Source organism: Triplophysa rosa, linkage group LG11 (genome assembly GCF_024868665.1).
Source record: "Triplophysa rosa linkage group LG11, Trosa_1v2, whole genome shotgun sequence".
NCBI classification, from domain to species: domain Eukaryota; kingdom Metazoa; phylum Chordata; class Actinopteri; order Cypriniformes; family Nemacheilidae; genus Triplophysa; species Triplophysa rosa.
Genome location: NC_079900.1, coordinates 22,508,318 through 22,533,281, shown reverse-complemented (window position 1 = coordinate 22,533,281; position 24,964 = coordinate 22,508,318). Strand labels below are relative to the sequence as shown.

General features: G+C 39.8%; 1 protein-coding gene across 5 annotated transcripts; it reads right to left on the bottom strand.

Moving 5' to 3' along the window:
* Positions 1-3,680: 3,680 nt before the first annotated feature.
* On the bottom strand, positions 3,681-20,036 carry LOC130561273 (uncharacterized). 5 transcript variants are annotated; one of them, XM_057345479.1, is made up of 11 exons: positions 19,200-20,036; positions 7,439-7,556; positions 7,093-7,324; positions 6,712-6,988; positions 6,415-6,592; positions 6,241-6,317; positions 5,969-6,149; positions 5,537-5,785; positions 5,248-5,419; positions 5,013-5,161; positions 3,681-4,889 (listed from the first exon to the last, which is right to left on the bottom strand). In XM_057345479.1, exons 1-11 carry the CDS (start codon positions 19,509-19,511, stop codon positions 4,726-4,728), a joined length of 2,109 nt encoding a protein of 702 aa, XP_057201462.1. In that variant the 5' UTR covers positions 19,512-20,036; the 3' UTR covers positions 3,681-4,725. The 5 variants fall into 5 exon arrangements, with proteins under 5 accessions (XP_057201462.1, XP_057201463.1, XP_057201467.1 ...); XM_057345480.1 differs by having other exon boundaries at positions 5,097-5,161; XM_057345482.1 differs by having other exon boundaries at positions 4,771-4,942; positions 5,035-5,161.
* Between the last annotated feature and the right edge of the window lie 4,928 nt (positions 20,037-24,964).

Here is a 24,964-nt window from a genome sequence, read left to right as displayed (position 1 = left end):
TTCAAATGGCACTTAGGCATTGAGGCTCCTGCCGAGCCTCTCTGCCCACCGAGGATCACCACTCAGAGTGCGTCATCTGCCTGGGACGTCGAGACAGCTCTCACAGGATCAGGCTGCCCCCACTGCGAGCTCCTCTCTCTCGCCGAGCTTCGAGCCCAGATCACCTTCTTCTCTGGTCCCGCCTGTGCTCCCCCGCCAGCCGCTCTCCAGCAGAGAGGACGAAAGCAGCGGAGCCGCGAACCAGACCGCGAGAGTGCGGAAGAGCCCACGCCGAGTGACCGGCGTGCTCTCTCCCCACTACCGCGAAGAGATCCTGTATCCTACGTCCACGAAGAGATGCACCCCTCCTCCAGTGCTAGCGGAAGAAGCCTCCGCCTCGGAATATGAAGATTAGGGCGTCAGACACAGAAGCTGCTCCGCCGGCGAACGTCCACGCTCGGACTCCGAGCTTGTCAGAGTCTTGTCCAAAGCGGTTTCAGAGCTCGGGATCGACTGGTCTTCCCCGACCGAGCCAGAACAAAGCCGCCTGGACGAGTGGTTCCTGCAACCGGGACGCCGGCAGCAGCCTCCCCGTCAGAGACCCACTCCTTTCTTCCCGGAGGTCCACCAGGAGCTCACCAAGTCATGGCGCACACCCCATTCAACCCGTGCCCACAGCTCTGTCACTCACACGCTCTCCTCTGTTGACGGCACGGATGACAAAGGCTACACAAAGCTCCCACCTCTTTAGGAATCCGTAGCTGCCCACCTCTGCCCGTCTTCGGCCAGCGAGACCCAGCCACCCGTCCAAGCCGTGCCGGTTGACATCTGCCTTGGCAGCGAAGTTGTACGCTGCTGACGGCCAAGCTGCTTCTGCCCTCCACACGATGGCGGTACTACAGGTCTTCCAGGCAAAGCTTCTACATGACATGGACGAGGCGGGGCGGTGTTATTTAGTGAGCTGCGCAGCGCAACAGATCTGTCTCTGCGCACCACCAAGATCACCGCCCAAGCAGTCGGGAAAGCCATGGCCAGCCTGGTAGTGTTGGAGAGACACTTGTGGCTAAACTTAACGGATATCAAGGACGCCGACCGGGTCGCCTTCCTCGATTCTCCCCGTATCCCCGGATGGTCTGTTCGGCTCCGCTGTTGACAGCTTCACGCAGCGCTTTACGGAGGCTCAGAAGTCATCGCAAGCGATGCGCCACTTCCTTCCGAAGAGGGCGGGGCCCTCTGCCGTTGCTAGCCACCAAAACCACCGCCGCAGCAGCAGCACCAAGCCAGCGCCTACACAGTCACAACCCCAGCAGCCGAGAGCAGAGAACGACTTAAAGCGCTCAAGACCGGCTAGGCGCAGCAGTCCAAATACCAGAGGCGCAGAATCCGAGGAGGAGAAAAGGGCTAAGTCTCGTCTCGACCGGACCACCCCTAAAGATCCCGTGTTCCCCAGCCCTCTGTTCTCATTAGGGCACTGGACACGATGCAGAGGTTGTAGGTTATGGGCCCCTTCAAACACTACACGCTCCCAAACCCATTATCGCTGTGATAGCGAAACCCATATTTTTAACTCCTCACAAATTGAGCAAATTTCCTCATCGACTTGTCTCAACCATAGATGACACCCTGCAGCCAAGCAGCATTCTGCCTAAGCTGGTAAAGACATTACCAGCGGAGAACAGCACTCCGCTGGCACTTTTCAGCCTGCACCCTGCGAACCCGCAAACGCTTACCGGCAAACTTCACGTTTGGTGATCCTTCCCCGGCATTTCGGGATGGATCACAAATGTGATAGAAAATGGCTACTCGCTTCAGTTGAAAAGGCTACTCGCAGGCCTCCCCGGTTCAGGGACATTCTACACACTTCAGTCTCCGACGATCGCATTCACATCCTCAGAGCCGAAGTTCAAGCCCTGCTAGAGAAAGGCACTGTGGAAAAAGTTCTCACAGCCAACAGTGAGTCAGGGTTTTACAGCCGCTATTTTCTCGTCCCGAAGAAAGATGGCGGTCTGAGACCCATTCTAGATTTACACATTTTGAATCACTCGCTTATGAAACGGCTGTTCAAAATGCTCACTGCCAAGCAAATTATGGAACAGATTCGCCCCGGGGATTGGTTTATGTCAGTGAACATGAAAGATGCTTATTTTCACATCCCGATAGCACCCAGCCACAGAACGCTCTTAAGATTCGCATTTGAAGGGACGGCTTACCAATACACAGTCCTCCCTTTCAGACTTTCTCTCGCCCCGCGTACATTTACCAAATGTGCAGATGCGGCGCTTGCACCCCTGAGACAGATGGGCATCCGCATCCTGAATTATCTCGACGACTGACATATTCTAGCCCAGCCGGAACAAGAGATGCGTTCGAACAGGTCCGCGGTACTCAGACACATGGTGAAATTAGGGTTCAAGTTCAACCTCGACAAGAGTTTGTTAACCCCCTGCCGACGAATCTCTTTTCTGGGTATGACGCTCGATTCTACACAGGCTCGAGCCTGGTTAACGCCAGAGAGCGCCTCGGCAGTCAAACACTCTGCAGCCTCATTCAGAGCGGGATCTCTCGTCCCGCTCAAGAGGTTTCAGAGAATGCTGGGTCTCATGGCAGCAATCCCGCTGGGATTGCACCGCATGCAACCACTAGAATTTTGACTGAAAGCGAGAGACCCACCGCCTCAAGCATGGAAGTTGGGACAGCTGATGCTCAGAGTTTCACACAACTGTACGAGAGTGTTGTTGCCCTGGAGATCCCCTCACCTGTTCCTTGCAGGCACGGAGCTTTGCTCGGTATGCAGAAAAAAATGGTAACGACAGATGCTTCAAAAACGGGCTGGGGAGCGCTATGCGACGGCCGACCAGCGTCAGGCACATGGACGCTCTCCCTGTCACAGCTACATATATCAACCACCTCGAGATGCTGGTGGTGATTTTAGCTTGTCGATACTTCCGATCGGAACTCCAACACCATCACGTTCTAGTGCGATCGGACAATATGACAATGGTTTCATTCATAAACCACCAGGGATGTCTGCGATCTCGCCCGCTAAACAGACTGGCGAGTCGTTTTATTTTTTGGGCTCAACGGAATGTCCGTTCGGTCAAAGCTACGCACGTCCCAGGCACAGAGAATGTAGGGGCGGATATGCTATCTCGCAACGGCCCGCCACCGGGGGAATGGAGACTCCACCCCCGGATGGTCGAAGAGATTTGGAGCAATTTCGGTCAGGCGAACATTGACCTGTTCGCATCGGAAGAGAATGCTCATTGCCCATTGCCCATCCCGTCGTCTTTTGCTTTTCCCCCTGTAGCCCTGCTACCACAGGTGATCAGCAGAAATCGGGAGGACAAATGTGCAGTGCTATTGATCGCCCCTCGATGGGTCTGTTGTAGCAAGGCGTGATGGGATATGATTCCCATATAGTGTTTAGCTAAACGCTATGCGAAGTGAACCGTATCGAAAGGGAACGATAAGGTTACTCACGTAACCCCAGTTCCCTGAGATAACGGGAACGAGCATTGTGTAGCATGCCGTGCTACAGTGCCACGCAGCAAGCATTTTCATCGCACTTCAGTCAAAAATGGTGCTGAATGGCGTTCGACCCGGACTTATATAGGCAAGCGGTACCGCCCGAAATGGCGGGCTCAAACGCCATTGGTCAGTGTTTTTTTAAAGCGCAAGTGGTGTACCTCATTCATTCATTCATTCATTAATACATACAGTCATTCATGGCAGGCATTTTGATCACACAGAGACCATCTCAGTGATTAAAATGTCATATGTGCTTTTATTAAGGATTCTGTATGTGAAGAGGCTGCATTAATTCATACGGATGTTCTTTGATTTCAGGAGAGGAATTTAGGAGCCGAGTGGAATTTTGTCATTTCCCTGTGCATTTTTATTAAAACTGTACAATTTTTCTTTACAGTGAATTAGATATATCAAAATATATCTCATCCATCCTTACATCAATAACATCAGCCATCGTGGCTGTGTATTACATCAGAGCAGATTCTTTCCCTTACATGCCCTCACAAATGTTATAGTTTTCTATAGAGGATAAGAAGTGTGCAAATAAAGTGCATGAATAAAGAAATTAATAAATGCAGACAAATGCAGTGATAAAGGTAATAAACAATTAATTGAGAAATGCAGCCATTCCTACCCAAAACTGCTCCGAGCAGGGTTCGAACCGATGATCACTCTGACTTTGCCGTTGCCATGGTGAATCGTAATATCAGAGCTCCATTGATCATGGCTTGTCATAGTTGTGGTGCAAGCACTTAACTCAAGGTAAGTCTACCCAGAGTTGATAGAACTAACTCAAATCAGCTGTTCTGAAACTAAAAACTAAAAGTTTTGCATCTCGGTTTTAAACAACTTAAGAGTTCACATTTTAACTCTGTTGGTTGAACCTCCTTATTGAAACAGGCCCCAACTTAAACCAGCATCAAAACATACTTAACCCAGCATATGCTGCTGTTTTCAACAGGGACAGTACGGAAAAAATGTCAATGCTTCAAAGTATTCAATGAAAACAGCACACATCACTGATTCTCACTCACAAATACACCATGAACTGTCTTATTTTTTAGCCGATACAGATTTTTGGCATATCTCAGCTTTGTGAGCTGGTGCTGGGGTTGCCTTGGACGCCAAATACGCGTTGTAATTCCAGCCTGTGTGGTCCTGAGGATAAGTCGGGAGTTTCCAGATGCACAGGGCAGCTATGTAGGTTTCAGACCGCCTCTATAAACACGAAACCCTGCTGGTGGAGACATCCTCCTTCTCTGGCCGCTCATACTCTGCACTCAGTGGTGGTGGTATGGGGATCCTCAAGACTTCCTCCACATATGGCGCAGGGACCACAAAGACTTCATCAAAGATGAGGTCTAGCAGGTCATCCACATAACCTGTGCAACATGACAGCTTTTTTTTGTGCATTGTCGTGATTGAGTATTTTAACCTAACGTAACATAAGGAAAAAGTTCAGTAACAATGTATATTTGTGTAATATATTGTAAATAAACTCATACGAAATGTTGGTTCAGTATTCACTTCATACACCCTGTTATCCCCTTTCTTTGCCTTTGGAAAGGTCACTTTGAACCGGGACTGACCTTCTGCTGTTGTGGCTTGTGGTCGACTGGTGTTCTCATTGAAATGTAGTGCAGCCAGATACAGTCTGTAAGCAAAGAATACAATTTCATATATCACGATCATAATCTTTGCAAATTTGAACTTACTTTTATATACAGTAAATTACTTTACCTGCACAACATTCCAATAAATGAAAAGACCACGTTTTTTGGTGCAAAGCCCAAGATCACGCTGTGGAACGACTCTACAGAAGAAGTCTGGAGGTGAGGACATAGTTTTGTTACCTCCTTCAGTATTCTCTTGTTAGTGAGAACTTTCTCCAACTTGTAGAATAGCGGAGTCCCTAAGGAAGTGGAAATGTGCATGTATTACAATTATTATAAATAGTAACTTGATTTAGGATTATGAATATCGTGTCCTTTTTTTTAAAGCATATACAAAACGTCTTCAGTTAACATACCTGCAGCCAGCCATTTGCTTTTGTTTCTACTCTTCCCTTGTGCATGTAAACATGCGGGAAAATTTGGGTCCTCATGTGTGTGTTTATCCTGGACGTGGTTCAGGATTGATGTCAATTTCGCAACTCTCTCAGGTCCTGTGGTTGATGATGCAGCAGTCCAATAAATGTGATTTTTAATACTAGGCAGCCACTTGCGTAGTTTCTCACACCCCTTTAGCTTAGCAATTTTGTCAAGCTGTTTTGAAATACCTGGAAAAGACAGTAAATAAAAAAGAAATACAGCAAGTAAGACAACAATCAACGAGTGGTCGATGTAAAGACAAAAATGCTATATCATGTTATTGTAAATATATGCCCTTTTATTATTACAATATTTCTGAAATTAATACTTAAAATCACTAATATTATTCATGACATACAAAAATGAAATACCTTTCTCTATGTGCCAAACATCATAGAACTGTGTCACATTTTTTTCTGTGAGAAACTTCTGTATTTGAGGATGCCGGTCAGTTACAATGCAGTCCAGAGTAACCCCTCGAGCTTCCAACAACTCAAGGCTTCTCTTTAACCCTTCCTTTTCCATGTGATAGCTTCCTCCTACTTCGTTACTCTGTAAAAGAAATGTTACGTTTCGGCATAAAATTACATGTAAAACTCAAGCCAACTGAACCTCTTTTATACAAAGTTTATTTGTCACTGACCTGGACCAGCTGTATATCAACAATGGTGCTTGTCTGAAGTTCCATCACGGTGTAACTGCCAAACTTTGCAGAGTGCTCTTCAAAATCAATGGTGCATCACTGCTACATCATGGTACATTGGTACACAGTGTATTGCCATTTAGATGTGTTTTTACTAAGCATACTATAATTTACCTGGTGAGCTGGCCCTCATATCCCCACCAAGAATGACTTTTTCCTTCTGCCTCATCTGATGCAGCATCCCATCCTGCCAGTTTTTCCATTTGCACACAATGGCAGGCTCTATGTACATTCTCGCATGGCTGCGAAAGGTGTTGTACCTGAACACTTGTAGACGCATAGCAGCAAATACCTTAAACAGATAGAATTTTTTTTTGCTATTAATTATTTACCTAACTTAGAGACTACATTTGTGTTACCAAAAACTTTTGCATTTACTGTGACTACATTTAGAATAATTCCTTCAAGTACCTTTTCTAATGTAATGTAGGAAGCCCCGCACAGATACACAGCACAAGAGAGGTGAATGTTGCCAGCTGGAGTGCTGCCCATAATAGGCTGACTGTTCCATTTGCGTGAAAAGTTGCAGTGTTGGCAGAGTTGGTCTACGCGTAAAAATGTTCCATGTGTTTGTGAACGAACATCACAGCGTCGCTGACATACCGGACAGGACTCTAAGAGTTCCATGATGCAAGTCTCATACACGATATATTTGCGTATGTTTTGGACAGGCATGGATGCTTGAGTCCTGGAAAAATATGTACACAGGCAAAAATAAAGTAAAGTGTCAGCAGGATAAAAAGAAAGATACTATTGATCATTATAAAACATCTGCACACTACAGAAACTTACAAAATGTCTGTTGGCTCGGTTAAAGATGTGTCTGCAGGATCATATGTCACATCTGACTCGTCAGCTGTTACTGCACAAGAACAGCCCGCAATGGAAACATCATCTTCCTCAAGATCCATGAGAGGTCTTTTTGATGGAGTTTTAAATGGTGTTGAAGACATAATAGTTGCACGAGCTGCCGGTGTGAATGATGACGTGCCTAGGGTCTGACTTGACACAGTAGTCTGGACACCTGTGATGCAATATGTATTTGGTGTTTTCTTTCACTGTTTTACACCATGCCAACAGTATTTCCGTTGCAGCTACTGCATACAAGAGAGAAATCTGATTAAACCCATGCTCAAACCTGTACTTCTGTAGTGTGATTGAAGCGTCCTCCTTGATAGTTGTGTCCCAACACTATGCAGCTTTGGAGATTCTGTCTGGCAGCCAACTTCTCTCGTGCGACTGATACATGTTGCAGCCTTTATAAATAAACATAGCATTTCCAATGTGTTACCTTTACCGAAACCATACACTAATTGCAATAAAACAATCATTTTACTGCCTTGTTCATAAATATGAATTACATGGCGGAGACAAAAAAATAGACAACAACATACGCTGACCATGCTGTATAAAATGTTGACCATTAAGGATTAATCACGTGTATGCATTATTTTAACTAACAGACATAAATATGGATGTATGCATAAACATGCATTCAGAGTAGTTACATTATATATGACAGACAGGTCTGTTAAGATCAGTAACCAGGTGCTATTACGTTGCGAGTAGCAAGTTCTGCTGAAGTTCATTGTCTGTCAAATGCGTACTCTGTTTTTTAAACTAGCGAGACCGGTTTCAATCCATTCCTACGGAAGATGAGAAACAGAGCTGGGTAGTAACTGATTACTTTTAATCTGGATTACGTAATAAGATTCCAAAAATCAAGTACTTGTAATTGTAATCGTCAATCTAGCAACAATAATACTATGATTAATGCTATAGCTTTCCTGTGGCTCAGTGGTTAGAGCATGGCACTAGCAATGCCAGGGTCATGGGTTCGATCCCAGGGGATTTGCACGTAGTCAGAAACAAATGTATAATACAATGCAAAGTAAGTTAGGGCTGCACGATTTGCAGAAAAAATCTAATTGCAGTTTTTCTCAACAAAATTGCGATTTGCGATTTACTATTATTAAAAAAAAGAGCTACAGATTTGTTGTGGAGGTTTTAACAGCATCAAAGAAAGACCAAGAATAGTCACAAACTACTCTAACACTGTGCCACTGTTTATTTAAAACACCTTAACACAGTTTCAATTTAGAAAAATGTTGTCATAATGCAGACATCTTGACAAATCAGGAACATAACTACAGTATTTTTAATGAAGTTAAATAATCAAATAAAAATAAATATTACCTTTAAGAGTAAACAATTCAGTAAAACACTGAATACTCCCGTATGATCAATGGGGAAGTACGACGTTTGTAAACAACGACTCTTTAATTCAAAATCCTGTGAGTGAGACTTTGATATGGTTCAGTGGTCCTACTGGACCACATGTCAGTCGTCATCGCATAATATCCCACCTCTTTCAGCTCAGCGTCAACCTTCTTCTGAGTCGTATCGTACAGTTTTTTTTGTATGGATTGAGTAAAGAACACACGAGAGGGAATGCGATAACTAAATCAAAATTTGCTGTCAAAATTAACACTGCTGCAGAAGAGCCTGTAGACGACTTGGTACCTAAAAACAAAAGCACCGCATACGAATCATTTTGGATTTCGACGTTCCGATATACTTCAGAGACAAGTACTGTGTAAAACATGCCGAACGTCTGTGTCGACCTCGCGAGGCAACACGACCAACCTATATCAACACCTGCGAAAGTACCACAGACAACTGTATGATGAATGCATGGGCACAAAGTCTAATGATGAACAAACTTTGTTGCAACCACCACGATCGAAGCAAACTTCAATTACTCAAGCGTTAGAAAGTGGTACATCTTATGACAAGTCTTCACGAAGGTACTGCGAAATATCTGACGCTATAACAAGATACCTGGCTAAAGATATGCTACCAATTAACGCTGTCACAAAAGACGGATTCGGGAATCTTATCCTAACGCTCGATAAATATAGTCTTTTGATGAAAATGCAATTTAGTTTGTCACATTTTAGTCAACCCCATCATTGTAGTTTTAGTCTAGTTTTAGTCGACGAAATATGATTAACATTTTAGTCGAATAAATATACATTATATATAGTCTACTAAAATCTAAATGGTTTAAATGATTTACTTGGTGTAATTAAATGTTCCATACAAAGATTCAACTGTTTTGACATAATTTACTTCACCTTAGAATGAAATTAAACCAGGTCATTACCTTTATTTTTCAGAAAAGTTCAGTAACTAGATTTGCATTGTTGGAACACAGAATATTAGACCATGAACGACATGTTGCAGTTCATTCAATCCCATTTGACTCAATTGACTCGTTAAGTAGGGCGTATTCATTCAGTTCATTCAACCAATGAAACGCTCTGACAGGGCTCACACTCAAAGGCTATTGGCTCATGGCATGCCTCTTTGAAGAAAGAGCTGCACTGTCTTTGCTTGAGACAGCAATGAATGAGAAATAGCTTTCAAAAAGACATATTATATCAATTGTATTACATTTCTTTAATCATGCAAACATGTTACATACTTGGTTCGAATGTACAGTTTGACTCACTTCATCACTTCTATAATCAGTAGAGGACACCGCTGGTTTCTTTTGGCTGACTCTATGTTGCATTTCACGTTATGCAGCAGCTCGTGTTAAGTTAACATTGGCATATAAAAACCTTTGTGCTGCCTTCGTAATGTGTTTCGGGGTGACTCGCCTGCAGTCGTGCTTCAAGTTTGCGGCGTTTTACTGGCGATCGTGAAGGAAAATAAGACGCCTTGTAAACCGCGTGGAGACACAGAATATATGTGTGTGCTTCCCCTTCTCCCAGAGACTTCTCTTTGCCGTTTATATGAGATAAGCACATGCGCGCAAACTGATGTCCGCCAGGTGGGACAAGAATATTTTCGTCTCGTTTTTATTAGTTGACGAAAATGTCAGTATATTTTTATTACAGTTTTCGTTATCATGCATTCATTTTTATTTAGTTATCGTCTCGTTTTCGTCAGTGAAAACATGTCGTTAACGAATACTTTTCATCATAGTTTTCGTCAACGAAATTAACACTGTTCTGCAGACACACTTAGTTGTGAAGTTGAACTGCTGCTCCCGATGGCGCTCATCTTTTCCAAATGACGTTCGTTGCATGTCAGCGCGCACGGTGTTAAAATGCCCCCTACTGGTTAAACTCTGCATCAAGCATAAAATGCGCAGGACCAAACTTTCAACGACTACGTGTATGCGTGTTATTACTATATTTGTATTTGATGGTCTTAATCGAAATAATCGCATGCCTTGCGATTTGAAAATCGCATCCTTTCAAATCGCAATTTCGATTTACAAACGATTAATCGTGCAGCCCTAGATAAAAGCGTCTGACAAATCTCTAAATGTAAATGTAAATGATTTGCGCGGTTAGTGCAAATCACAACATTCGTTGCGAAACTCCATTAGTCATAAATCCAAATAGAATCGTGCATGCCCAGCATTCACAATATATTATCCATTTTCAATTTTTTTTGTTTACAAAGGTAATACATGTGAAAAAATATTGATATATTCGCCATTGTTTAAATTGGATTTTGTATACGATAATCACAAGCACAGGCGGGTGATAAATGTAATCTTTCACAACTTGATTTTGTTGTTTTGCGACTGTGTGTACCTGTCATTTGTAATCCAGTCTTTCTGTTGTGAACATTTACATTTGCTATTAGTGATGCATGATATTGGATTTTTGCCGATATCCGATATGCCGATAATTCCCACCTCATTTAAGCCGATAGCTTATGCCGATACCGATATACGCTGTCTATCCACCGGGCGTTTTTACGCAGCTAAAAGCGCCAGGCGCTGGACAGCGTTTTTTTACCAAGGTACTTTGGTCGCAATTATAAGCTACATGGGAAAAAAATTAGCACCAGCACTGAGCCCGTGGAAAAAAACAAGGGGGCATAGCCCGGTCACTTCAGTGACTGTGCCTTTTCACAGGGCTTGACATTAAGCATTGTCATGTGGTTGTCCTTCGGACAAGTAAACTTGTCATTCACTTGTCCGAGTACAAAAATTACTTGTCCAACGATAAAAAAAATTATATTTAATTTTGAATTCTCAATATAATTGTTCCGGATCTAGATTGGTGAAGTTTGCTTCTAAGCATTTTAACTAGTGTCTGCTTTGGCCACCTGAATTTGGTTATAGGCCTACTCTCCGTGACTGCTATTAAACAAAGGCAAGCAGTAATTATTATACGTGTTAAGGCTGTAGGTTAACTTTTTTTGCACATAGCACTGGTGCTAGAAAGGTTTAAAGTTTGGTAGCACAGGCCAAACTGTAGGAGTATAAATCGTCTGTTGTCATCATTAAAAAAAAAACATGCAAGTGCAGTTCATCATGAATAGACAGGTAGCTGACAAAAGACATTAATGTTACATACAGATGAATAAATTAGGCCCTATCATTTTAAGATTACCTAAATTTGTTTGAATATTTCTCAGTTGTGTAGTTTTCCTTTTTAACTATACAATAGTGGTATATTTGTCCACATAAATTACTGTAGTATACTAGTGTTGTCAAAAGTACCGGTACTTCGGGTCCAAGTCGGTACCTACAAATAAAAAAGTTGTCGGTACCTCATTTTCATAAGACCCGGTACCACCGACGTACCGGGTCAACCGGATACTGATGCTCTGTCTGACAGGTTGTCAGTCGGAAACTTTTTATAGACGCAATAAGACGTGATGAGCGGATAAGCGCGGCTCCGATCCACAAGAGATGTGCGCAGAAATACTTCAGATTAAAGTCATATCACGAAGAAAACGAACAGAGTTTTGTGGTGAAAGGAGGAAAGATCCGGATTTAAGTTAACAAGTTCAAGCGGTAAGTTTCAAATTCTGTTCGCGTTTGCATTATGAATGTTGTATCATATGTTAAATTAAAGGTTACGTTAAAATAAACGTCCCTGTTTGCGTGTTAATTTGTTAGCGCCAATGCTAATCCAGTCAAGTGTCCTTATTAACCATTTAATGCTTTTATAACTGTAATGGGGTCAAATAAATGGGAGGACAGGATGGGGTTTACAGTACCTATTTTATATAGGCCTATCTGCAATCTATGTGCTAGAAAACTAGCATACTAACTGTATGACTAACAATGTGTATGTCTTGGATAGATAACTCTATTAGGTTTAAAAAGCCACATTTAAACTAAAGAAAAATATATCTGTTGCATTTATTATTTTAATATACAGTTACCTTAATGTAAGTAATCTTGTGTAAATGCAGTATAAAAACTGAGGTTTGTTCTAATATTGCATATGCATGTTTGTTCAGTCAGTTGACTTACTGAAGTTTATTCTATTTGTCTTATACAGCAGCAGACTGAGGAGGATGTTCATCAGCATGAAAGACCCCAGTGAGCACACAACAGTTTCAGCAACAATTAACTTATACTTCATGTATACAAAATGGCATTGCTTTCTATACATTTATATTAACAATGAGCTTTATTAATAAAATTGTGTTTCAATTAGCATGTACTGGTGTTTTGCTTTGGTACCGAGAACCGTGGAATTTTACTGGTATTGGTACCGACTACTGAAATTTTGGTACCGTGACAACACTCTAGTATACTATAGTAAACTGCAGTAAAATTCTTAGATACTATAGTGATTTTGAACTTTACTATAGTATACAGTGTTTATCAATTCACTACAAGGGCACTACAATTTTCAAAAGCAAATACTATAGTACACCACAGAGCAATTCCATGAAAATGTCAACCTTACCATGAAAAAATAAAGTTTCTACTAAAAGAACAAAGTCATTTTTAATTTGTCCATTTAGGCCTGCTTTACATTGTATTAATGTACTTCAATAAAAATTTTAAGAAAATCGCCTTGATTTCCCACCCACATCAGGTATACAACAATGCCAAAATTACATTTTCCAACAACCATTTTTCATGCTTTCTGAAGAGGGATCAAAGGCTCCCTTTTTTGTACTTTATGTTTAAAAAAGGCATTTTGCAGAAAGATGAAGGCATGTCTGAAAAATTAATACACTCACTCTGTCTTACTATTACTGCCTTGTGAATTTATAATGGCTATAATTAGGATGTCACAACGCCTCACTGCTGTGTCACGTCCATAACGTTTTAAAGTTTAAGTTTATGTCATATAATAATTACAAATACCTTGAAACTTAATATACAAAGCCAAATATGTATGTTGATGATTTTAAACAACAATTCATCTCACTTATTTGCTCTGAACAGCCATAATAATTCGTTACGGGCGTGACAGTTTTAAGCGCGTAATATAGAAAGCATGTATCACAGACGCAGATGACATGTTGTGATCTGTTTTAAATATCATAATATTTGTACAAATTATTTTGTCCTATAACATTTTATAAATTACTAACACTATTAATTAATAACAAATTATGAGAACGTCGATATCATAGGGATATACAGATCGCCACACTGTTATTGTGCTTGCAGCATTCGAATAGCGTTCATCTGATTGTTTACGTCCTACCTTAAGAGGCAAGCCTCTCTAGTTGATGCATTTTCCCTCGCTTTCTTGCCCGTGTCCTGAGAGACAATCCAAGACTCATTTGATTGTGGGAAGACCTGCTCAGTCACTGAACGCGATATCTGCGCTCTAAACGCGTAATATTCGCGCTCTAAACGCGCCGCATGCGCATCTTTAAAAGTACACAGAAAGCGAGCATATTCGCGCTCTAAACGCGCATCTTTAAAAGTACACAGAAAGCGTGCATATTCGCGCTCTAAATGCGCCGCATGCGCATCTTTAAAAGTACACAGAAAGCGAGCATATTCGCGCTCTAAACGCGCATCTTTAAAAGTACACAGAAAGCGTGCATATTCGCGCTCTAAATGCGCCGCATGCGCATCTTTAAAAGTACACAGAAAGCGAATATATTCGCGCTCTAAACGCGCCGCATGCTTATCTTTAAAAGTAGGGCCGACACAGAAAGCGAGCATATTCGCGCTCTAAACGCGCCGCATGCGCATCTTTAAAAAGGCGAGCATATTCGCGCGCCTCTAGCAGATCCTTGAAAGTACAATGAACGCGAGATTATCCACGCAAACGCCGCCACTCCGTCACGGTCTCCTTGAAAGCAGACGCTGGTTACACATTAATAATATGTGAAACCATATCATTTGCAGTGTGGCTGTTTTGTATGAAGTTGATGAATTTTGCAGCCGAATCTACTGATATCTTGGAGGACAATATCCGATATCCATTTGAAGTCTCTGCTTGTGGTTGTAAAGCATTTGTTCATGATTTTCCATAGTTGGGTAAGTGCCGGTTTCAGAGCTGTCACAGCCGTAACGGAGATATGTCACGGGCGTAACATTGTTTTTTCCTTATGAATGCAAACACATTTATTAAAACAAAATCAATAGTTCATGTTATATAAAGAGCCATCCCTTCTCCATTTATTGCGTGTTATTGCTTTTGGTTTGTGCATTTTAATTCACAGAATTTCAACAAAGCTTCCTGTCTCCCAAAAACGTGTGTCTTTTTTTGTCACGTCCATAACGCATTATTTTTTCCTTTTTTTAAACAGAAAACTCGTGCATATACTGATTTTTTTTCTAATGTCTGCACTCTATTGTTAGGGCTGTAGAAAAATATAAACAGATGGTTCAATATATTGGTAACAAATTAATTTTCTGGGAATTTAAACTTCAAGTTTTGACTACAATTGTCACATCCATAACGCTGGAATTACCCCACAGTATTTTTTGTCTGAGTGTTCAATTTAACGGGACTTTTATTTTGACGGGTCTTCAGAAAGAGGCTTGTTTGCAGATAGCTTCACTCAAACAGTAAAACGCTCGTAAAATAAACTCTCAGAGCAACTCTGACTGGAGATGAAGTTCATGTGTTCACATCCTCATACAGTGCAGACGGAGACAAATACTCGAGCATCACTCGTGTATGGCGTTATTATAATGACAAATGTCGCGAGCGCATTATTACAAGGCGAGAGCGCATTCTTGTCATACGAGCGCGCGAATCTCTCCGCTCTCTCGCCGATTTCCTTTGCTCATGCACAAAACTGAACGCTCGCTTATTATCAATTATACGCTGCTCTCTTATGAATTTTCTCTCCTCTCGCTCAGTGAGCGTGTGCGCACTCAAAATGCGTGCAGTGCGTCCACGAATCCTTTGGTACTCTTGCTCTCGAGAGGTCCTCCTGTGTGTTCCAGGCATTATAGGCTGTCAAAAGTAGTCAACCAATCAGGGATAGGCTTCCACGGCGGGCCAATGAAAACGCGACCGCTTAACTACAGTAGGCCTAATTGTTAAAAATGATTGATGAAAACAGTTGTTTTGTGTTCTTTTCTACAAAAGTGTCACGTTAATGTGTAATTCTTGTAAAATAGTATATTGTAAATTGCTGAGTTTCATTCTCATAAAATCTTTTAATATATAAATCATTTAATGAGTGGATTCTTGCGTGTGGGTAGGTGGGTGGATGGGGGGCACATCTGGGGCTGTTGCCCAGGGGCACCATGAGGTCTTAATACGCCTCTGGAACCATCACGTTCTCAGGTAACAATTTTTATATATTTGATGAAACATTATTAATCAAATGTATATTAGAAATGAACGGGAAGGGAGCGTTTGGTATATTGCATAGAAGTTCGGTTTTATGCCCTGAACTTCTGGAACACTGAATGCAGAACACTTACAGTGTCTGTCTGCAAATGCATTAAATGCATAACCAAATAGGTATAGAATATTATATGATATTTCCAAATGCTCCACTGCTATTATTGTTTTGATATGTATCGTTACTTGTAGTAAATATTATTTTAGAATAAAGCTAACTTAAGACACCAATCTAAATTGTTCGGTAATCAATTTAGTACTATTTTGACAATACTATGTTTAGTGTACGACATGCATGAGGACCACATGAACTTGAGGGTGTTGGCCTGTTTTGTCTGAATAACATGGTAGTTAAACTGACTAGGATGTTTATATGTAGCCTACAAAGCATCCTAATGCCCCGTTCATTTCTAATACACATTTGATTAATAATGTTGCATCAAATATATTAATATTGTTACCTGAGAACGTGGTGGATCCATCTTGCTTCGTTGAATACGTTAAGACACTTTCAACCAATAAGATGCCATGTAAGAGGTCGCGTTTTCATTGGCCCGCCGTGGAAGCCCATCCTTGATTGGTTGACTACTTTTGACAGCCTATAATGCCTGGAACACACAGGAGAACCTCGAGAGCAAGAGTATGAAGGTATTTTTGGTGCAAAACAACGGAGCACCTGTGAGAGTGGAATTTGTAGTTGTAGAGGTCGGCCACACATGTGTATCAGTAAATTTGTAGTCAAAATTTGAAGTTGCAAACTTAAAAAAAAAAAAAAAATGTCTCTCCCGCAAACACAACACAACAGTTACACCTTCTTGAATCCTTCAGTGCAAGTGCACAAATCCAGTTCTACAAATCACAAACTGAGATACTCGTGCACTCACATTTTTTGCATTTGGTTTGCCTATGATAATATGTAAAAAATTTAGAGAATTATTGATGTGTTTTCGTTTACTTAGCTTTATTAAGTAAACTATATTTATCATGCTTTATTTTTGTTAATCACTCATTTGGTTAGAAAAACACACCATACCACACCACATAACGTTATAGTTTTTTTTTACAGCTAGATGGTTCCAAGCCACGTGTTAATTAAGAAAATTAATAATTTGCATGTCAAACAAAATGTGAACTTTATTTTAGAATTAATTGTTTTTACTGTCTGTTTTAATGTTTTTTTATCTTTCAGTCTTTATTCGTTCAAGTGTGTTAATTGATTTATTATTTTTTATGTATTATAGTCTACAGCTATGTTTATATCTAGTTTAAACTATTATGACAAGGGCCCTTCAAAAAGGTTTGCTTAGGGCCCCCAGATGTCTAGGTTCGGCACTGAATGTACTCTATTACGATTAGTGATTTCAGGAAAATAAAGCAGTTCAGGATGATTCTCGCGGAGTTTTTCACTTGCTCGTTATGGCGTTATGTACGTCGAGACACTTTCAACCAATAAGATGCCATGTAAGAGGTCGCGTTTTCATTGGCCCGCCGTGGAAGCCTATCCCTGATTGGTTGACTACTTTTGACAGCCTATAATGCCTGGAACACACAGGAGGACCTCTCGAGAGCAAGAGTACCAAAGGATTCGTGGACGCACGGCACGCATTTTGAGTGCGCACACGCTCACTGAGCGAGAGGAGAGAAAATTCATAAGAGAGCAGCGTATAATTTAAAGCGTGTGTTCAGTTTTGTGCATGAGCAAAGGAAATCTGCGTGAGAGCGGAGAGATTCGTGCACTCGTATTACAAGAATGCGCTCTCGCCTTGTAATAATGCGCTCGCGACATTTGTCATTAAACTGTGCACGTAATTCACTCAGACACGCAGAACAGTCAGATGACATTTAAATAACAGGATTCCGCGTCCGCATCTAGTTACATGGACTCAGTGCGATGCATCATTGATTATTGTCACACACAACAAGCACCACCACGACAAACGCACTACACACAAACACACACACGGCTCTGTCTAATGCACATATTCTTATTATTCTACATATATGTCGCACTGTTGTTATTTTTTTTCAAGTTACTTGTCCAGTCGGGCAAGTAAAGTTATCTCTCGCTTGCCCATACAAAACATTCACTTGTCCCGGGCAAGCGTTAATGTCGAACCCTTTCACATTTTAAAATGATGATAAACGAAATAATTTTAAAACACTTGGAAAATGAATTTGGTAGATATTAATTAAAGAAGCAACAAGAGCATAGGTGTCTTTGAAATGGAGACTACAAAACGGCAGTGTGCAGAGACGAAAGTCACAGGGCGGGCGTTGCATATTATGCAAGCTTGAGCTCAAGTTAAAAGTCTACTCCTGATGGACGATGGGCAGGATTCAACGTTATTTTTACTCTGTGTTTAGTTAAAAACGTTAATCAATAAATAGGCAGTGCGCAGCTGACGGCCGCAGAGATGGATTTCTTTGCACACTCAGTTAATGTAAGAATGTGCTGCTTTTACAAGCATGATTTAATTACAGCTTCCTATCAGCGAGGCATATCGGCGTTATTTTCTTTATCGGCCGATGCCGATAATTAATTTATAAGCCATTATCTGCAGATAATATCGGCGTGCCGATAATATCGTGCATCCCTATTTGCTATTAGCAAAACTTTATTAATGTGGCTAAAATATATGCAGGTATTTATGAATCTAATGAAATTATGCAGACAAAAGATAATGGATTAGATTATACATTTATTGTCAGATTGCTTTCTGAATACTTTTTGTTTTGCCCTGCATGATTATTACACCCATTTACTTTGATTTGGTATCTACAAAATATACTATTCTAGTACTTCATGTACTTTTATAATTTAATATAATTGAATTTAAAATTATTTGAATGTTTTAAAATTTAACAAGAAAAGTGTTGTGGACACATAGATACACCAGGTAAAGCGCTAAAGCAGACACTTGTAAACAAATGTAACGTAATCAAAAAGTAGTCATGTTACGTTACAAGAAATGTGTAATCTAAGGGATTACGTTACTGACTACAAATTTTGTCATGTAGTTTGTAATCAGTAATTGATTACAATTCCCAAGTAATCTACCCAGCTCTGATGAGAAGTACAGTCGCACTTATAGGACATACGAGAAACTACTGAACTCACCGAGAAAGAGATGGCTAAAACTTTCTTTCACTATAATGAATAAACTTTACGTGGGTCATAAGTGTTTCGAACCAGCCGTTTTACCATGCATTGTCTTTGGACCAATCTGAAGTCTCAGAGACCGCTAACATGATAACACATTACTGAAGAAAGGCTTTTTAAAAATGAAGTGTAATACTTACTTCCGGAGATGAAGCTTGATGGCGAACAGCTGGTACTGATCCACTCTTGAGAATCAATTTTTTGGCGAAACCCATGCTATACTGACCCGCGTTGAAAAAGCAGTCTGGTGTAAAATGATTCGCACATACATATACAAACTTTGGTAAATTGAGAGTCGCGTTTCCTTCAAAAATAAAACGTATCCACTGCGTCCTCAGCGGCTCAGATGTCGGGAGTAAATGAAGACTTTTATGTTCGTTTTTACATCCGACAACTCCACACCTTAGTTGTTTCGGAGGCATTCTTGTCACTGGATACAGCTGCTCTGACATGAAAATGGCAGACAGCGTGTCTCTGGCAGAAGGTGGAATCTATGCTCATCAGGCGGAGTCTGTGAGCGGTCATGAGCCGGTCGTAATCAGTGTGACATCACTTCTGTAGGAGATTGCCTACAGCCTGTTCAGTGTGGCTATTGTGATTTGTGACATTACAAAAAGCAGAATGGATGGATTTGTATAATTACAGGGTGGTTCTGCACACACACTGGCGACTCAAATGTATGTTATAATAACATGTTAAAGTGCATTTTCTGGATTAGGGGTCCTTTAACATATCTGACACAAAATGTTAACTGTAAATCCAGGTTTCGGTTATTAGCTTCCAGTTGTTTCTGTGCATCGCAGCGCCTTGTTTTCTTCTCTTTTGCTTCTCTTTTCTGTAGCTTTCATCTGTCTGTATAAAAACAGCGGCGATGTCATGTTGAATATATCAATAAAGTAAACTGCACGACTGGGCTTTCTAACTTTAGATGTGCTTTAGCGTTTATCAGCATTCAATCTGAACACGCTGCTGCTGTGACTTCCGCATATGCAGACGTCATGTTCATGCCCCTCCCCCCTTAAAGTAACAGTGCATTATTTGTGGTTAAATACTGTAACAATTGATTGACAAGAAAAACTTTCAATTTTACCACAGCAACATTAGTGACAATACAGTGACTCAGAGGGGGGTTATTTTTTTTACTATTTTTGGTTGAAAAGCACAATGGAATTATTTGTTTTGAATCAATTTAAATAAAAATATCACAGTATGGAGAATTCTACGAAATTCCAGAAAGAATTTGTTCACATTAATTAAGACCATATATATAATTAATCCTAATACCAAACAGGTGTGTTTGTAGGCTGTTTAGTGGCAAATTTGTTTTTAAGCAACTGTTAGTGAGTAGTTGATGGAAAGTTATTTTAAATAGGTCTTACTGTGTAGTTCTGCAGGAGACATACAGCATTTAGTTGTTATGACTATTAAGTAATAAGTTACTAATTGTTACTTACTTTAAACATCAGTATGCTGTTACCTATACTGATTAGTTCATCTTTCTTCCTTATTAGTTGTCAGTAATGACAGTGTTAATGCAGCACTAACCATTTGTTCTGCATTAGTTCCCGCATAACGGTATGAATGAAACAGTATTATAAAGTGTTACTGATTGTTTTATTAGATTTATTTCTTTATTATTTGTTTCACGGGTTCGCCTGACCATTCAGTCTTAATGGTTTTTGGCAAATAAACTTAGCTAGCTGTCCTCCGAGGGGGTTTGAATCCACTCTGAGTTTAACTCAGTTTAACTAAGCTTAAAGCCACAATATGGAATAATTTTGTTATGAAATATCCAAAAATCACTTGCACAGTGTGATATATTTCATGCAGTTGTGTACTTACATTATCCCAAATGTTCCCAAGAATGTGCAAATCCAGAGAAATTCCTATTTAAAATAATGGCCCGTCCCTTGTCTCCCTTGTATTTGTCGCATATCAGTGACTTAATATCCGGTGCTCCGCACTACCCTCAGTTTACGGTTGTAGAAACTATGGCAACACGCAAATGCGGAAGTGGTTATACAGCATCTGGGACTAAATGGAGAGAGCTTTGCGACCAAATTGGACTCGACAGAGACTCCGCTCTCGCATGTGTTTTAATAGACACACTGTAAACCCGAATGTTCAAAGAAATTAAACAGTTTAAATAGTGTAAACTTAATTTTATATAAAAAAAATTCCTAACTTAAATGTTTTGAGTTCCTGTAACTAATTCTTACTTTTGAGTTAGTTTAACTTAATTTCAACAAGTTAATTCAAGATGATTTGTTGAGAATGAAATTCAGTTCCCAGCATGCTTTGCGTGAGACTGCATTAGGAAAGTCAATTTTGAAATGAAGTGTTATTTTATGAGTTTTTAGAAAGGAAAAAGCCTTGTTAATGATGAATGTTCAATTATCTTGGATATTTAGAAGAGTTTGTTGCATTTTTGACTTTTGGGGTTACCATCGTTCAGAAGAGTGGTGCTTATGCTTAGGTTGTGGGTGGTGCAATAGCAGTCGTGTGTGTGTGTGCGTGTGCGCGTGCGCGTGCGTGTGCGTGCGTGCGTGCGCGTGCGTGCGTGCGTGTGTGTGTGTGTGTGTGTGTGTGTGTGTTGCATCACTCTCTGTGAAGGCTGTTTGTTAATTGTTGATGCAGCTGAACTGTTTAGGTTGTCTTAAGACCTTTCATTTATTTAGCTGTAAATAAAAAAAAGTTACTTTGCTAAATGTTTAAAATTAAAAGGAGTCAACAACAGTACAACAAACTCAAAACTGACTAGTTTTGCTTACTTAAAATTGTTCAAAATTAAAAGGAGTCAACAACAGTACAACAAACTCAAAACTTACTAGTTTTGCTTACTTAAAATTGGGAACATCATAACTCAAAAAATTTGATGTAACTGATTACCTCAAATTTTTTGAGTTTTCCCAACTTATTCGGGTTTACAGTGCAGGTAAGCAAAGAAAATGTTATTGTACACGATATACTCATGCACAGATTATTTGAATAGTTGTGAAATACAGTATATGTCGCACAAAAATATGTAGCCAGTAACGTTACTTGTAAATGCTGTGGGTTCCTTCAAATTTACGTTTTAAACGACGACTGAATGACTATTTTAAACACGTAAAACTGTGTAGCATTTCGCTACCAAATCAATTGACAAAGTCCAATATCAGTCGCGGGCTAATGTAGCATTACATTCCACGTTTCTTGCAAGCTAATTCATTACGATGACATAAAATAAAATTAATTCATTACCTCGTCCGTGAACATGATGGGCGATCTCCTTACGCCTCTGGATGGTGAAAACAACATGTCCCATAATTCCACTCTCCTACACTTAAGTCATTTAGCTTCGCCTTTTGTTGTTGTTTCGAAAGTGCGCCATCTAGCGGTCCAAATATTCGATATTGTGGCTTTAATAAAACCGCACAGAGGAAGAATAAGAGCAAAGTAGGAGGAGCTGAGGAGGAGGAGGGGTGCTGGAAGAATTGACACTGGGACACTTATACAGCTTATTAGCTAACGGGACTAAATGTTTAGGCTCCTCCTGAACCTATATTCAGAACTTAATTTATTGGCCAATCATGATTTTGATATACATTTTTTGACTTTGAGTAGTCGGTAACATGATTATTTTATCATGTTTATGCACAGGGTGTATGCACTCCTTACGTTTGAAAAAACTAAAATATGCCACCAAACTTTATCACTGGGACTCAAGTGGACATCTAAAAATCTCTGAAAAAAAATGTTTCAAAAAGTTTACTTGCATGTCCTGAGAGCAATAACACACACACACAAATCCTGACTGAGGTTGTCAAAATTCATCCATGAAACAGTTAAAGATAAGCTTTATATTGTACATAAGCCTGGATCTTAAACCCATGTTAGGTGCATTCTAGCCACAAACTCAGATCGCAGATTTACATTTATGCATTTGGCAGACGCTTTTATCCAAAGCGACTTACATTGCATTATATTATAAATTTAAGTATGTGCTTATGAATGATCTAACTCAGCAATACAAGCTTTCATGTAACAGCTAGACTGTGTTTAACAATAGATTTATATTTTGGGGCGTGCTATTTTCAGGTAACAAAAACGCCAGCCAACAGCCTGTCAAGACAGATGTGAATGTTCTGTTTTGTTATTAAAAGTCCCATACTGAGAAAAAAGATGGGATTGTTTTCTCTTCAAAAAAACGTCTTTATCTGTCTAGATATTTTTTAGGATATTTTCTCTCTTCATGTCTTGTTTCACAACAGACTTTATTTAAGTTCAAGTACAATTTCAAGTACTTTATCTGAAATTTCGTTGCTTAGTTAGTTTTTTTAAATGGTCTAAATATAGGCCTGTTTTCTCATAAATGTGTGTCCTATATATGAATGCTAGCAGGTGTTTAGTAGTGTAGCTACAGAATTTCTTGGCACACTTTTTTCTGTAAAGTATCACTCAGAACATTTAGTACTCCCTCGGTTAATCAGATGTTTACTACAGTATGTCCCCAGATAGCAAGCAACCATTGAATCAATGTTAAAAAATAGTTGATTTGTTAGTGTTAATTGCATTGAATCAATATCAATTTTGCACCTGCAATTAATGTTGAAAAAACGTTTAACTTTCAACAAATCACCATTATAGTGATCAGTGTTTGCTTGCTATCTGGGTCCTGTTTGTTGAAGATAAAACTATGAACGATCCTCAAACATACAGCAAAAACAAAGTGATAGTATCAGATAGGGTCCACAAAAAATGTGTCTATCAAAAATAAATCCTCCTACATATGAGAAGAGAAATGTCATGCCACAGAGAAACTGGGATGGCCAGAAAAATAAAGCAGTGAAGTCTCAGCTCTGCTTTCATCTTGTGCCACTATCTCAGCCGGGTGACGGTGAAGCTCCGCAGATGACCTCAGGCTAACATTACGCTCATGAACACAATTCAGCATAAATCCAAAGATTAAGGTGTTTTTTTCTGTTATCAGAAGCACTAGCTGAATGCTAAATTCAATGAGGCAGAATACAGAAAATAAGAAACAGATAATAACATGCAGAAAATATACTGAGAAACATACAAATTTGCCTACATGACAGCTACAGTCTTAACTTATAAATCGTTAGCATTGTAATAAAACATGTTGTGTTGTATTTTATCTCTTTCCAGTCTCCTTTTCTTTTGTCTTAATTTAAGCATCCAAATCAAATGAAAAGATATCTCAATTATCAAGAAATAAATGATTATATTCAGCAACAATATCGTGCAAAATTTTGATCATATTGAACTTGATGCATTTGTGTTTTCTTGTTTCCAGCTGGAACCGTCTTGGACTATATAATTGAAATACCCCTGAGACACATTATTCTGCCTTTAATATTGCTATCCTGAACATAAAACCAAGAAAATGTGTCTTTATGTGCTTTGGTATTGGATTATAGTCCTAAATTAAAATGGGACTTTTTTGGTTTTTAGTACATGTCTGTTAGCTTTGGTGTACAAAGTGTCATTCTATTAACCCGATCATACAGAGATTTCTACTGATGATCTCTTCAAACAAAAATAAATCATACTGCACTGTATAGTCAAGTGGACATCTGAAAATCTCAGAAAAAATTTTTTTTCATTTTTTTGTGTGTACCACACAAATGTCAATGTAGTGACAATTTTACACAAGATAGAAAATTGCGTTATCAAACATGACTTAAGAAGATATAGGACTTTGTAAAGGAACTCCTTGCTGCCATAGATGTTCACCTTGATCTTCTTAATCCTCTTAATACTTCATTTTTATGTTTGTGGCTGCCATGTTTCAAATGTACACAACATTTACATTTCTCAACCGAACAAACTATGTGTAATACAAAAAAAAACTCTCTCCAGTGACACAGAATCTGAATAGTTATTTAAAATTATAATTCAT

Bases quoted from the DNA above. Each gene is read 5' to 3' on its own strand.
- LOC130561273 (XM_057345479.1), bottom strand. From the start codon at position 19,511: ATGTCAGAGCAGCTGTATCCAGTGACAAGAATGCCTCCGAAACAACTA. The intron at 5,786-5,968 runs GTATTTCATTTT...TGTCTTTTCCAG, and splicing joins TGTTTGGCACATAGAGAAAG to GTATTTCAAAACAGCTTGAC. The intron at 4,890-5,012 runs GTATGAGTTTAT...CATGTTGCACAG, and splicing joins GAATACTGAACCAACATTTC to GTTATGTGGATGACCTGCTA.